Below are 16891 nucleotides of genomic sequence, written 5' to 3'. Positions count from 1 at the left end.
GACAGCCGCACTCCAAAAAAAACTCTTGAGTTGTCTTTATTTGTAAAATCAACAGAAAATGCACTACAAGAAGGCAGCAAAAATAAGGAAAAAAGCAGCCTACGCGTTTCAGACTGCCTCAGTGCTTATTCATGGCTTCCACTATGGAAGTGGTTAAGTGAGACAAAATATTTTGTCTGGAGTTATTATTTGAACAGAGAACACCTAAAAATATTTATTGGGTTTGGGCCTGTCAAGCATTTCATTCAGAGTGCTTGTAATTCTGCGTAAGAAATGCCATAACCTGACAATGGGAAAGCGTCACTAGACGGAAACTGGCCCAGGCAGCGGCCTGCATGTCTTTAATGACACAGTTGCCTGGGATCTTCTTAATTTGCATATTTGATAAGTTAGTAATACATTCCAATGAATAATGAGTCCCCCGCAGGATTTTATATGTTGGTGTTTTTCTCTGTGTTTCTTTTTGCTCTGAACATTTGTCAAGTAAACAGAAACTCATGTTATTTATTATTTGCAAATGTCTCCCTTAGGAAAGAAATGGGACGTTCAGTGCATTTGTTTTAGATTTGTAGCACACTTAATTTTTACCCCACACTGTGAGCATTTTTTTAAATGATTGCTAGAATAGAATCGCTACAAATGGCATAATGTAGAAACATGCAACCCATATACTGTTTAAGAAGAGCTTTCTTGGCACATTCTCATGCAGTTTGTCACAGCCTCGTAACACACCATTGACATCTATTAAACTTCATCCACACTGACAGCTTGTTTTACTTGTCTTGTTTTCCTGAAGTGGGCTCAAATCTTTCTCTAAATGTCCTGGTGACCATTGTCATTGTGGTTGAAAGTAAAGGAAAGGCATGGCAATGAAGATTTTCCTGCGTGTGCATCAATGTGAGGATGGCGGAGGGGGGGGAGCAAGGAGTTTGACCGTTGTAAGGGGTTAGCTCGGTAGCAGGGTGTGTGACCCCTTGGATGGGTTCACCACACACTGAATTTATACAGACAGGCAGTCGAAGACGGTTGAAAAACAAAGATTTTGGTTTATTCTTCCATCGTGCTGGAAACAAGCGCAAGCATCCAAACAGCATAAACAAAATCAAACATAAAATAAACCCTGGCCACTTTGGGCGTCTACCTTCCACACAGGAACCTTCCACACAGGAACCTATCTATGAAGTCTAGCACAGCCTACTGCTGGGTAGACAGTGCTGGTCATACAGCAGAAAAACAATAGTCTTTTGATTTTTATCACACAGAAAAATCAATCCTCTCCTCCCCTCCTCAGAAGACTTTCTGGCACTGCTCTCCTTACTCACAAAGACTCAGGATGATGCAGCAAATCAGTGGTCATCCCCTGGATTACTTATAGAGGCCTTAATTGCCTCATTCTGAACAGCTGAAGTCTTCCAACGCCCTCAAACCTTTCCTGGCCACATTTACAGCCGACGCCTAATAACAATTGGTGTATTGTCTAAACAAGGCAGAAATGTATGTCCCGTCTGTGACAACACCCACACATTTACCTGACTTACTGTCACACCGTATAAATTAGATTTGGTATTTTTTAATGCAGAACTGTTTGGCACCAGTGAAATTTACACTCATATTATATGGAAATCTATTATTTTTTATTTAAAGTTTAAGGCGGATCTTCACTGCATTTGAGCACCACAAGCCAAAAACACAATTTAATTTTTTTTTATTACTCAAAGCAAACTCGTCAATCCATGTCTCCATGCTTTATTCTGTTGAGAAATCGGTTTGAAAAAGACCCACCTAGCATTTCTTGCAGTGGCCATCTTGAGTAATGGCAAATGATTCATGAGGCATTTACTTCCCGGAGTCAGCTCATGCATGCGTGTAGGTGAGTGTGCTTAGCTGAGAAAACCCCTCCTCCTCTTCTCCCCTCCCAAAGACTACTGTAATTTATGACATTATTTGCCCATACAAGAAACCAGGAAGAAATTTAAAATACAAAAAGTTTTAAAGCAAGTATTACGGTATATACTTCCCTATCTATTTACTATTGCTAGTAGCATGAAGATTAAGGCACATCAGAAAGCTAAAAACATCTTTAGAAATGCTGGACAAAAAAACACAAACGTTTTAGCGGTGAATAACAAATAGTGAATAGCTGTTTAAGGAGCAGGCTGGGAAGCTGTCCTTAACCATGGATGAGTCATCAGCTGTCGGCAGTTTTCCCCGCTGACCGTGAATATAAATAATAAAAAAAAAAAATTGCTGGCAATGAATAAAATGCAAAAAAATGGCATGGAAGGTCCCTCCAATCCCCTTTGGGTCAGGTATCGATTTTAAGGGGAACCCCACACCTAAATGTTTTTAAAACAAAAGTGGGGGTCCCCCCTCAAAATCCATACCAGACCCTTAAAAGAGCATGCAGCCTGCTAGGCCAGGAAAGTGCGGGGGGGGGGGCTTGCTGATGGGAATAAGGGCCTCTTCCCCCCACAACCCTGGCCAGTGGTTGTGGGGGTCTGCGGGTGGGGGGCTTATTAGAATCTGGGGAAGCCCAGATCCCCCCATGTGAATGAGTGTGGGGTACATAGACCCATTCATTCATCAATAAAGTGTAGAAAGTAAATAAATGCACACGTTTTTGACTAGTACTTTTATCAAAAATCAAAATGGGCCCCCCGTGTAGATCCATCGTCAATCACACTGCCCACTGCCACCACCGACCCAGAAAAAAGAGGAAGGCTCCTGCCATCTGACAGCTCTTGAATAACTAAGGGGTGGGGTCACTGTTATGTCACCGGGTGACAACGCCCCTTCTGATGTCACTGACCCAGCATGCACTGCCAAAAAAATCCTGATAAAAGCCTATGTGTGCATGAGCACATAGGATAACAGGCAGGGGAGTTTAGAGGCAGTTAAAAAAACGTCTGATGCCTAAAACGGCAACTGTATTAACAGTGTGCACGAGGCATAAAAATAATCAATGTTGATTGGGAGAGTATAGTTCCACTTTAACAATTACTAATAGGCTGCAAACCCAACAATTAATCCTTTACCTAACATAGCTTCTACACCTAATAACCTCCACTTTAATCCGTCCACTGGTTTCCACTGGCCCAATGAATTAAATTCAAAATACTAACTACTACCTACAAAGCCATCCACAACTCTGCCCCCAGTTGCATCACTGACCTAGTCTCTAAATACCAACCTAACTGTTCTCTTCGTTCTTCTCAAGACCCCCTGCTCTCTAGCTCTCTCATCACCTCCTCCCATGCTATTCTCCAGGACTTTTCCAGAGCCTCTCCAAGCCTATGGAACTCCTTACCTCAATCTGTCCGTCTATCTCCTTCTCTATTAGCTTTTAGAGGATCCCTGAAAACCCTCCTCTTCAGAGAAGCCTATCCTACCCACACCTAACAACTATATTTTCATTTTGTCGATCTGATCACCCCACCACATCTACTACCCTTTGTTTCACTTAAACCTCCCTTCTAGACTGTAAGCTCTAACCAGCAGGGCCCTCTGATCCTTCCTGTATTGAATTTTATTGTAACTGTACTGTCTTCTCTGATGTTGTAAAGCACTGCGCAAACTGTTGGCACTATATAAATCCTGTATTATATTAATAATAATAACCAAACCTGATCCCTATACCCAATCTTTAGTAGAAGTCTACCTTCAAGCCTTGAACTGGAGCCTCCCAGTCTGATTCTTTAAGTTAACGTAACCCCATAACCTTAAAGCGGAGGTTCACCCAAAAGTGAAACTGCTTTTTGGAACCCCCCCCCCTCCGGTGTCACATTTGACATTTTTCAGGGGGGGAGGGGGTGCAGATACCTGTATAAAACGGGTATTTGCACCACTTCCTGGTATCTACTCCCACGGGAGTCCGGCCCCTCCGCGTCACCCCCCCCCCTTGTTGTGTTCTGGGAAACACTCGGCTCCCAGAAAACAACGGGGACCAGTGGGAACGGCGCAGCGCGGCTTGCGCATGCACAGTAGGGAACCTGGCATCTGACAGAATATGTATATAAGCTGGCCATACACTAGTAGATTTTAAAACGAACATTTCTTCAAAAATTTATATTGTAGTTCTGCTACAGCTGGGGGGCCGTAGTTTGAAGATCCTTGGAATCGACTCCCAAATGAAAACCGCGTTCACTGTTGAGAATTTATTTGAGAAAAATGTTCTACCCTGCTCTTTCATATTTTCTCATTACTGCAGTGGAAAGCAAATATCGATTTGAACCCAATTATTAGAAAATCAAAAAAAAATTATAATCTTAAAACATTTTAAGATTTTACCTGTGCATGGTGAGCTTTAAAGTGGTGCTCAGTTATCAGCTATGTAATCTGCTTGTCGTAAACCACATATTTCAACAATCCAAGTCCAAATAAACTTTTCCTATTCTCTCTCAGCTAACGATCATATTAACAAAACAAAATGGACAGACCATAATTTAGTGAACATGATTTCTGCTTTGTTCATAACCATCTGTGTCAGAATATTGACAAAGCTTAATGAACTGGAAAAATTTGACTTCAGAGAATAAGAGTCCTTCACCACAAAGTCTTACTAATTCACTGCCATTGTATTGCTCAAAGTACAGTACTGGAATAAGAAGTCCTTTTACATGCAGGTATTGTATTCAGTAGAATTAGGTCTAATTAGTTATAATTAACTGCTGTGCTAAAGAAAAACAGTCTGGGTCTCTGAGTTCTCTTTACTAATCCCAAAGCTCATATCTGTAAAACAAATACTGCACAAGTTCAAGACTGTTTGATGAAGGAATTTGCAAGCAAGACCCCCTATAGGTTTAAGATTGTAATCTGTTTTGAAAAAAGGAAAGATCTGTATTATTGATAGACTGAAAAAGTAAGTTTCCAGATTGTCAGGATTCTGTGCCCTTGATTTACTTAAAGCAGAACTCATTTTGTCCATGGACACACAGGCTATACTCATCTGATCCTTCGATCCTCTGGAAAATAGTGCTCCCCCACACACAGGGGTGGACTGTTCCTGCTGTGCTCACGTCCAGAGCTGGTCTATGGGCATGAAGACGTCAGGAACTGTTCACTGTACAAGACCAATGTGGGTGGGGTTTGGGAGCAGCAAGGACCAGTCTTGCGCTAGAAGGATTGGTGAATTGGGCAAATATATCTCCGTTCTCCTCAACCCTAGATACAAGCAAGCATGTAACCCATGCAGTGATGGGATTTGAGGATATCCCACCAGAAACTGCCTTATGGAATTATCCAATACTCGAGCAATTAGAAGCGTTTGAAGACAGTACATTTTGGAAACAGAAAAAAGTATAGTATTGTCATATGAGAATCTGTGTAAACAATATAACCTCCAGAGTAAACCGTTCTATGGGTATTTACAGCTTAGACACCTATTACAAGTACAGTTTGGAAGAAAGGAACACAACATTTCTTAATACACCCCTTATAGGAATCCTGAGATCGCAAGGACCAAAGGGATTGAAATCCAAATTATATGCACACCTATAACCGAGTAAAATTAGTGAAGAACCGGTGGGAGCAAGGGATAAATGGCAGGCAGCCATTCCAGATATGAGTGATCAGATTGGAATGAAATTTGCTATTCTCACTTGAAAGTATCCCCAGCAATGAATAACAGGATAATTCAATTATATATAATACATCAGACATACCTGGCCCCAAATAGATTTGTACAGAATGAGGAGGATGCCCGCGCCAAACTGTACAAGATGTGGGCGGGGGGCGCGGACTTTCTCCACTTGATGTGGTACTGTGGGAGTATAGGGAGATACTGGCAACAGGTGGTCAGGAAACTAGGAATAGTTATAAATAAACCTATTAAGGCCACAGTGGAAGTATGTTTGCTGGGGGTATTAAAAGGAGAAAGAGTGTGTAGATACACTAGGATATTTTTGCAAGAAGTACTATTCCTGGCACGAAAACAAATAGTGGAAAAATGGATCCAGCCAAACCCACCAACAATTAGTCAATAGGTGAGAGCAGTAAACCAAGTGGTACCACATGAGAGAATAATGTACGAACAAAGAAGAAATGTGCAGAAATATGAAAAGATTTGGGCAACGTATTATAGATCATGCCCAAAAACGGATACAGGAAGACCCAAGAATATAATATAATGTGAATAGAAAGGGGAAGGAAATGGTGACTATAAGATGGATGAGTAGGAAGGAATGAGTAGTAAGAGTGAATGGATACGAAAATAGGAATATATTTTAAGATATTGGAACAAACTAGAAAATGCATTTCCTGCAGAAAATGCGTGGGAATGCTGAATAGCTGAATTGCTAAAGCTAACTGGATGAATAGCTTAAATCCGTAAGAAAAAAGTAGGAAAAGCCGACAGCTTTTTTTTTTTTTGAAAAGCTGACACTAAACTGAATTGTTGGCTTTAAAATTTTGCAAAGAATAAGCCCAATACACAATCTGTTTAATTGATAACATTTCCTGAAATGATCACTAAACTTAAACAGCTTTTTCACAAAAACTAGAAAGATATCAAACTGAAATGATATATCCAGATAGCTGAATATTTTGTGAGCATTTTGTTTGGCGTCTGTAGGTGAAAGTATGAAGGAGCCGAAACTTTTGGGAGCGGAAGAAGATTTTAAGGATTTGAAGCATGCTCTCATTGACTTCAATGTTAAGTGTTAAAAAGCTTAATATATTAAAAAGTATAAATAGTACGAAAAAATTGAAGCAGTCCCATCATTGGCTGAAAGAGCTGAACATTTTTAAAAGTTGAATGATTTTAATAGCTGAAAGTATGCAGAAGTTACACAGAGCCAAAAAACTTACGGAATAATAAAATTAAAGATAAATAAAAAAACTGAATAACAATAGTGGGACTGCTGAAACATTCCCACTAATTAAATGTAAAACAAATGTAGAAATATGTAAGTTTGTAAGAAAATATTAATATTTGTTTTAAAGAGTTTATATATATAAAAAAAAAAATGCAGTGTGGGCACAACCCTGCTGCATGGGGAAAACAAGATTCCTGGAATTCCCCGTCACATAATTTCAGTATGTACTTGTAAAGAAGAACTCAAATACTTACCTCTCCTGCCAGCTGTGCCATTGAATGCTGCTACAATATTGAAAAACTGTCCCCTGAAGGCTTTTTGGTTAACCAACAATCTCAGGAGTGTAGATTTTTCTGTAGCCCCTGCTGCACTCAGAGGTTCCTTCTACTGACGTCATCACTACTGTGCTGTCCCTTGTAGTTACATGGAGGTCAGCAGAAGGAACCAGTGACCTCCTGTCAAGAATCCCGGAGATCAACAATCCTTCATAGCCCATTCTTTATAGTATGTTTAAGCGTAATTGTCCAATACACTATAAATGGAGAAAACAGACTTTTCATTCATCCACCCATCCTCTATTCATAAAGTGCTTTTTATTGTAGGAATCCATAGTAAAGCTTCTTTAAAGTAGAGGTCCACCCTAAAAAACAAACTTCACCAAAATCCTAAAAAAAAAAAATGAAAAAAAAAATAAAAATAATTTTACTTGCCAGAAATTGCGGTTGCTATGCGGCTGTTCCTAATCTGCCTCTTCCCAGTCCGTGGCAGGTCTTCTTTCTCATCCTCCTCGTGTTGTCTTCTCGGGAATGGGGTGCGCTGCCTTCTGGGAACAGTGTGTATGCCAAAGTGCAGCCGCCCATTCACAAAGCGCCGCGAGACTCGCGCATGAGCAGTAGGAAACAGGCAGTGAAGCCGCAAGGCTCCACTGCCTGTTTCCCTTAGTGAGGATGGCGGCGCTGGGACCTGCCACGATCAAGGGATCGCCCTCGTGGGGGTCGACATCACGGGAGCCTAGGACAGGTAAGTGTTCTTATTAAAAGTCAGCAGCTACAGTGTTTTATATAGATTTAAAGGCATTTCTGTAGCCACTATAAAACGTTAAACCAGTCATAATATTTATTGTATAATATCATTACTTTTTTTTTGTCTTTTGCAGGCCAGGCCATGGGCGGTACAATTAGCGCACTGGCAGCCATTTTGGACCTTTCAATAGCTTCCAATGTAACAGACAGTGCTCTCGCATATTTCCTCACTGCAGACGTCTTTCTCCTTCTCTGCATTGCAGCCTACCTGCTCCTTCCAAGAATTGCGTATTCCAAGTAAGATTTTAGAGTAATGTGTTTGTAAACATGTGCATTGAAACATTAACAGAGCATATACCTCTATAGTGTTTTAGCCTTTGTATTATCAGTATTCCACCTGCCACCATAAAATCATTACTTTATTAAGATCGAGTTGCCAGCTTTCTTCCTTTTCCATGTTGTATTCTGGTGTAAGGAAGACACGACAAACCAGTACACTGACTGCTTGTTCGCTTGGGAGAATCACGCCGGATGTTGCTTTTCCTTCCACATATAATGTGACCTCTATCTCTTCTCCGTTATTTGCATTAGTATCTTCTGGCAGGTTATCCCAACACCACAGAATCTATGGACACAGCCCAGCCTCCCCTTCAGCTCCCAGAGGTGGCGGTGTGTTCTTTCTCTCTACTCAGGTCTCAGAGTACACTCAGTTCTTCTCTCTCTGCTGTGCAGTGTATGGTGTCAGATCCCCGCTCCCTGGTTACTGGTGCTGAGAAAAAAAACTTTCATCTGTGTGTTTTTGAAGGCTGCAGATGAGAAAGGGCTTCAGATAAATAGGTACAACTTATATAGGATGATTTGGTGCAACTATGTGTATCACCTGAGGCTTATCACTTTTAAATTCTGCTGATTTTGAAGTGGTGATTTATACAGGAATTCCACACAGCCTAGTTAGCATCTACACATTGTGCAATATGTAACCTCGTATTTCAGAGCAATGATGCTTTATGTGGAAGACAAGAACATTTTTTGTTTTAGTGGTAGGTAAGCACAAGAACTAGAGGGTGCCTGCTGTCCATGAAACCGGTTACTTTGCCCTTAATAGGAAAAATGCAGACACGTTTTTTAACATCTAAGGTATTTCATTAATAATGTAAATACACCTACCTGATCTTCTTTAGGGCAGCCCTTCTCAAGTAATAATTTAGTGGTGGTCTTTATAACGCTGTGATCTGGCAATCACTTAGGCCCCTTTCAGACGTACGGACGAACGGTCCGTTTATTACAAGTCCGGTCCGTATTCATCTGATTCCCCATAGGGGAGAGTGGAGGAGAGACAGGGCGGTCTCTGCACTGTGTGTGGGGACCGCCCTGTCCGCCGACAGCTCAGCGGGGATTCCCGCTGAGCCGACGGACACACACGGATTGGATCAATTACGGATTGATGCTTGATATGAATAAAATCATTAAGCTGTTCAGAAATGATTTGCTATTTTAATTTGCCTTGTACATGATTGAGTGTTTAAAGTGGTTGTAAAGCCTAAACATTTTCAACCTTAACCACTTAAGCCCTGGACCATTACGCTGATTAAAGACCATGCCACTTTTTGCAATTCGGCACTGCGTCACTTTAACTGACAATTGCACGGTCGTGCGACGTGGCTCCCAAACAAAATTGACGTCCTTTTTTCCCCACAAATGGGGCTTTCTTTTTGTGGTATTTGATCACCTCTGCAGTTTTTATTTTTTGCGCTATAAACAAAAATAGAGCGACAATTTTGAAAAAAAAATGCAATATTTTTGACTTTTTGCTATAATAAATATCCCCAAAAAATATATAAAAAAAACATTTTGTTTCCTCAGTTTAGACCGATACGTATTCTTCTACATATTTTTGGTAAATAAAATCGCAATAAGCGTTTAGTTTGCGCAAAAGTTATAGCGTCTACAAGATAGGGGATAGTTTTATTATTATTTTTTACTAATAATGGCAGCGATCAGCGATTTTTATCGTGACTGCGACAATTTGGTGGACACCTTTGACACATTTTTGGGACCATTGTCATTTTTACAGCGATCGGTGCTATAAAAATGCACTGATTACTGTGAAAATTACACTGGCAGTGAAGGGGTTAACCACTAGGTGGCATTGTAGGGTTTAAGCGTTCCCTAGGGAGTGATTCTTACTGTTAGGGGGTGTGACTACACGTGACACGTCACTGATGACTGTTCACGGGGAACAGCCATCAGTGACAGTGTCACTAGGAAGTATTGGGGAATGCCTTGTTTACAAAGGCATCCCCCCTGTTCTGCCTTTGGCGACTGCAATCGCGGGCCGCCCGGGAACATCGAGTTCCCGAGGACCCGCGGGGACGCTCACGAGGCACGCGATGCGTGCATGCCCGCTGGGCGGCAGATTTAAAGGGACGTACCTGTACGCCAATCTGCCTGACCGTGCCATTCTGTCGACTTACATCTGCGTACGGCGGTTAATGCAAAAATCTGATGGGAAAATGTGGATTTTTGGATCGTTAGTACAGGGCTTTCGACAGAAGAATTTCACTTTTTCATCAGACACAAGCTGGATGTGCAGGCTATAAAAATGTTGGCGGATGTGAACTCAACGTCCGATTTTTCAGATGGTCAGTACAGAAATCGTTACACAAAAGTCGATACAAACACGCATGCTAAAAATCAAGGAACGAACGGGAAGAGTTCGGTCTTGTAAACTACTGTTGGTAATCTAGAATTAACGATCGTGACACGCCAATTGATAAAATGTCGAAATGCAGCGCACATTCTCCTCTTCTTTAATGGGATAATAATGAAGCTGCTTTGCTGGTGATGCTGATGTAGTTATGCCAAACGTATTTTAAAGTGGTTGTACACCCTGCACAACCACTTTTCCCTACAGGTTAGCCTATAATAAGGCTTACTTGTAGGTACCTCTACGGTTTAGCAGATATTCGCCATAGAAGCCAGCGCCGACATAATCGACGCATGCACACTAAAGAAAGGGCACGATCCATTCCATTTCTATAGTGCCCGTGCCGTGACCATCGGCTCCCGCGCATGACATCACGCGACTCCGGCAAATAGCAGAGTCGAAGTTCACGGCCCCGGAAGGAAGAGGGGTTGAAGATGGACGCGATGAGAGAGAGGGAACATCGCTGATATCGCAGGCTTCTTCTGCAGGTAAGTGGCATGTAAATGGCTACTATGCGATGCATACTAGCCCGTTATGCTTTTACTTTGCAGGGAACAAAGAGGAAGTAAAACCCATCAGGATTTACTTTCTCTTTAAAAGGCATTTGTTTTGTAGTGATATAAATAATATTAATATTATTATGGTTGTGGTTTCATTATTTTTGGGGGGGAGTTTACCACAACATCATTATCCCTGAGTTTTTAAGATCAAAGATACAATTATGTTGGTGTCCCTTGTTCATTCATTGTGTTGATTTCAATGTAACTGCCTACTCCCAAACTGTCATTTGAAGAAAAGCACATAGCCAAGTATTATTCTACACAAAGTGTGAATCAACGCTCACCAAAATTCTACAAACACAAAATTAGCAGAAGGGGCCCAAAGGGTGGCGCTTGAGAAATTAACTTCCTCCTTATACTCTCATATTACGTCACTACATTCGATTTCGTCGAACAACAATTTGCAGATAGTTTGTATGCTAGACAAAACCCTGCACACGCGCTTTTGACAAAAATCACAAAGCTTCAAGGCTTGTGAATGAACTACAAGGGTGCTCATCGGCGCCTCATTCAGAACTACGAGCTGTCAGCTAAAGGTAGTTGTATTCTTCTCTTCATTCACAGGAAACTCTGAAGTCCTGCATTGCTGCGCTGTTTTTGAATTTTGACAGTGGGTATGGGGAGAAGATCCCCCCACCAGCTGTCATACTAAAGCAGGGGCCGGAGCTGGAATATGTTACATGCTTCACCCTTAATACAGGTGGAACATGTAACCTGTTCCAAAAGGGGTCCTTATCCTTTAAAGAATATGTGTGTTTTTTTAACTGCTTGCCGACCATCCGCCGTATAACTGTTATACGGCGGCAGGTCGGCTCGGCTGCGCGAGATTACGTAGCCAATAGGGGCATACGCCCCCCGCTCGCCCCTGGTCCCGACGCGCATGCCCGGCGGGCGCGATCACCGCCAGGCACCCGCGATCGCTCGTTACAGAGCAAGAACCAGGAGCTGTGTGTGTAAACACACAGCTCCCGGTCCTGTCAGGGGGAGAAATGACTGTTCGTCTGTTCATACAATGTATGAACAGCGATCTGTCATTTCCCCAAGTCAGTCCCACCCCCCCTTCAGTTAGAACACACACGCCCCCTAGTGTTAAACCCTTCCCTGCCAGTGGCATTTTTATAGTAATCAATGCATTTTTATAGCACTGATCGCTATAAAAGTGGCAATGGTCCCAAAAATGTGTCAAAAGTGTCCGATGTGTCCGCCATAAGGTCACAGTACCGATAAAAATCGCTGATCGCCGCCATTACTAGTAAAAAAAAAATATTAATAAAAATGCCATAAAACTATGCCCTATTTTGTAGACGCTATAACTTTTGCGCAAACCAATCAATAAATGCTTATTGCGATTTTTTTATTTATTATTTATTTACGAAAAATATGTAGAAGACTACGTATCGGCCTAAACTGAGGAAAAAAATTGTTCTTTTATATATTTTTGGGGATATTTATTACAACAAAAATATTCATTTTTTTTCAAAATTGTCGCTCTATTTTTGTTTATAGCGCAAAAAATAAAAACTGCAGAGGTGATCAAATACCACCAAAAGAAAGCTCTATTTGTGGGGAAAAAAAGATGCCAATTTTGTTTGGGAGCCACGTCGCAGGACCGCGCAATTGTCAGTTAGGCCCCGTACACACGACCGGATCGATCCGCTGGGATTGATCCGCGGATCAGTTCCAGCAGATAGATCCGGTCGTGTGTACGTCCGAGCGGACATTTCCCAGCGGATAAAAATCCAGCCGACGGATTCCCAGCGGTTAAACATTTCTTAGCATGCTAAGAAATCTATCCGCTGGAATCCAGTCCAGCGGACTGATCCGGTCGTCTGTACAGACTCACCAGATCAGTCCGTCCGCTCCCATCCCTCGCATGCGTCGTAATGATTCGACGCATGCGTGGAAGTATTTACCTTCCAGGGTCGCGCACGTCGCTGCGTCATCGTCGCGGCGACAGCGCTGCACGTCACCGCGGATGTATTACGTGGGGATTTTGATCTGATGGTGTGTACAGCCATCAGATCAAAATCCGCCAGAGGATTTATCCGCTGGAAACGGTCCGGCGGACCGTTTCCAGCGGAAATCCTCTCGTGTGTACAAGGCCTTAAAGCGACGCAGTGCGGAATCGAAAAAAGTGGCCCGGTCATTGACCAGCAATATGGTACGGGGCTGAAGTGGTTAAGACAAAGTGCACTTATCATTTTTGCCCCTGTGTCCTCAGCATTTTGGTCTCCTCTCCCCCCCCCCCCCCCCCCTTTATGTGCATACTTACCAAGATCTGTTGCCTGTGGCTCTAAGGATTTTTTAACATCTCGGGCCGGAAGTTCATGTGACTGTACAGTATAGCTCCATATAATTCTATGAAGTCTGTCCCCCCTGAGTCTCCGACCATGAGACAGAGGAGCCCTAAAGCTCTATGGACAGACTCCATAGAATTTTATATGGAGCTATACTGTGCAGTGCAGGAACTTGCAGCCTGAGATGTCTACTGCACAGAAGCAGGCAGGAGACAGAGGCCTTGGGATGTAAGCAATCTCCGGGGGCTGCAAATATGACAGATCTAGGCAAGTATGCATGTTCTGTCCCTGCTACACATTTCCCTGTGTGTAGCTCCACATGCAGCTAAACTCTCCTATTCTGCAATAAAACAGACTGAGTGTCATTGTGAAACTTGAGAAAAAACAAATGCAGATACATGTAATCAGTATATGAAATATACAGAAACACAATGAATGAGCTAGGCTGTAGATGGTGATTAGTAAATCTCACTAGCGATGCTGGGTTTAGGAGATGCAAGCTTTAGTCCAACATGTGATCTGATAGCTGGTTCCTTCTTTCAGTCTCGAAGATGGAATCTGAACTCCCATGATGCACCTGTTTCTTTCCTTAGACTGAAGAATGATGGGAATTTTTATTAAAGGTGAACAGTTTCTAGATTCTGCAAAAACAGTGAATTTACTACCAGCTCCATCTTATAGTCAAATCTGATAATGCAGGCAAAACAACTTAAAGCGGGGGTTCACCCGCACATAAGACTTTTTCCCCTTAGATTCCTGCTCGTTTTGTCTAGGGGAATCGGCTAGTTGTTTTAAAATATGAGCTGTACTTACCGTTTACGAGATGCATCTTCTCCGCCGCTTCCGGGTATGGGCTGCGGGACTGGGCATTCCTATTTTGATTGACAGTCTTCCGAGAGGCTTACGACGGTCGCATCCATCGTGGCACGATTTTCCGAAAGAAGCCGAACGTCGGTGCGCAGGCGCAGTATAGAGCCGCACCGACGTTCGGCTTCTTTCGGCTACGAGTGACGCGATGGGTGCGACCGTCGGAAGCCTCTCGGAAGACTGTTAATCAAGAAGGAACGCCCGCTCCCAAAGACCCATACCCGGAAGCGACGGAGAAGATGCATCTCGAAAACGGTAAGTACAGCTCATATTTTAAAACAACCAGCCGATTCCCCTAGACAAAACGAGCATCCATCTAAGGGGAAAAATTGTTTTATGGGTGAACTCCCGCTTTAACCTGTTATGGCCCGCCTCATGCAGATTACTGTGGCAGGGCGACCATACTGCAGGAAATCACGTACTTGTATGTGATTTTGTGCACTGGGTCTGGAGCGCATGTGCGCGCCACCGGCGATCTGCATCCGCTGTGATTAGACATTGCTTTTCGCCGCCACGTGGCGATCGCTCTCAGGAGAGGCAGAATGGTGGTCTGCCTATGTAAACAAGGCAGACCGCTGTTCTGTCAGAGGAAAAGATGGAGATCTCTGTCTTACCCCAGTCAAAGCAGCCCCCGCAAAGTTAGAAAGCACTCTCTAGAAGCACATTAAACCCTTCGATTGCCTCTTATGTCAACCCCTTTCCTGCCAGTGTCATTAGTACAGTGATAGTTCATTTTATAGCCCTGATCATTGTATTAGCGTCGCTGTTTCCCAAAAAGTGTCATATTTGTCCGTCGTAATGTCGCAGTCCTGCTAAAAATCGCTGATCATCGCCATTACTAGTAAAAAAATAAAAATTCTATAAATATATTCCATAGTTTGTAGTTGCTATAACTTTTGCTGAAGGCAATCAATAAACGCTTACTGGGATTTTTTTTTACCAAAAACATGTAGCAGAATACATATTGGCCTAAATTGATGAAGAAATTTATTTTATTTTATTTTTTTAAATTTTTTTTATTGGGTACGTTTTTATAGTATAAAGTAAAAAAAAATATTTTTTTTTTCAATTGTCGGTCTTTTTTTGTTTCTAGCACAAAAAAATAAAAACCGCAGAGGTGATCAAATACCATCAATAGAAAGCTCTATTTGTGGAGAAATAAGGACATCAATTTTATTTGGGTAGCTGTTCCAAAAATGACTTGTTCCTATTTTTTGCACTTACATATGTTCTTTGAAGAGAGAAAAAAAAAAAAGCCCAAAAAAAACCACAGACAGAAACTTGGTAGTTTCGGCCTCAGATTACCTATACCACGTGTCTGTTTCATCCCACAGCAAAAGAGAACTACTATTCTAAAACAATGAGAAATTGCATCTGACTCCACAAAGCTACATGCAAGCGTTGCACAATATTTCATCCTTGTGCCCTTCACTATCTCAGACCTCCCATGTCTAGCAAAAGCTTCCTGTGGCTGATGAATGTTCTAGAATGCTGTCTCAGTGATAAGTAAATTGTGTAACTGGGTCAGCAGTAAATAGTAACAAAGATAAAGTATTTCCATACAACAATCCCTTCTATCAGTACAGAATGGTTTCGCCACTGTATAGGCCTGTGAATCTATTATAAATGTGGACACATTTTTCTATAAGTATAAGCCTAGGGTGAGAATGCAGCAGCTACTGTAAGTGGAAAACAGGGTCAACAATGCCCATTTGCAGCTTCACTGTGCCCATTTGCACGCCTTACTGTGCCCATTCTCACTGTGCCCATTGTAGCCTTACTGTGCCCATTGTAGCCTTAATGTGCCCACCATTGTAGCCTTACTGTGCCCATTGTAGCCTTACTGTGCCCACTGTAGCCTTACTGTGCCCACTGTAGCCTTACTGTGCCCACTGTAGCCTTACTGTGCCCACTGTAGCCTTACGGTGCCCACTGTAGCCTTACGGTGCCCACTGTAGCCTTACGGTGCCCAGTGTAGCCTTACGGTGCCCAGTGTAGCCTTACGGTGCCCAGTGTAGCCTTACGGTGCCCAGTGTAGCCTTACGGTGCCCAGTGTAGCCTTACTGTGCCCACTGTAGCCTTATGGTGTCCACTGTAGCCTTACTGTGCCCATTGCAGCCAGTAGTCAGTGTACCTGTTGGGTCGCGGGCGTTCATTTTTCAGAACTCGCGGCTTTTTCCTGGTCCGTGATAGGCATTTGACACTGTGTTCCGTTACCGCCTATCATGGAGGTCCTCTCATCCTCAGACTCCGTTTCCCAGCAGACACTGTGTTCAGTGCTGGCCTTTCAGTCTGCATGGTTTGCAGTTATTAACCACTTAAGGACCGAGCCTCGTTTTGAGATTTGGTGTTTACAAGTTTAAAACCGTTTTTTTTTTTTTTTTGCTAGAACCCCCAAACATTATATATTGTGTTTTTTTTTCTAACATCCTAGAGAATAAAATGGCGGTCATTGCAATACATTTTGTCACAAGTGCACTTTTTTGGGGGGAAAAATTTACTTTTTTTAATTAAAAAACAGACAACAGTAAAGTTAGCCCAATTTTTTTTTATATTGTGAAAGATAATGTTACGCCGAGTAAATTGATACCGAACATGTCACGCTTCAAAATTACGCCCGCTCGTG

General features: G+C 42.4%; 1 protein-coding gene across 1 annotated transcript in view; it reads left to right on the top strand.

Annotated features, from left to right (window-relative positions):
- SLC29A3 (solute carrier family 29 member 3) overlaps positions 1 to 16891 on the top strand; it is a 103086-nt gene that overhangs the window by 64149 nt on the left and 22046 nt on the right. The window contains exon 5 of the mRNA XM_040320487.1: positions 7969 to 8131. Within this exon, the coding sequence (XP_040176421.1) occupies positions 7969 to 8131 (163 nt within the window). The remainder of the gene's footprint in view (positions 1 to 7968; positions 8132 to 16891) is intronic.

The sequence above is a fragment of the Rana temporaria genome, chromosome 8, assembly GCF_905171775.1.
Source record: "Rana temporaria chromosome 8, aRanTem1.1, whole genome shotgun sequence".
Classification (NCBI taxonomy): domain Eukaryota; kingdom Metazoa; phylum Chordata; class Amphibia; order Anura; family Ranidae; genus Rana; species Rana temporaria.
This window is presented reverse-complemented; position numbering and strand designations above follow the sequence as displayed.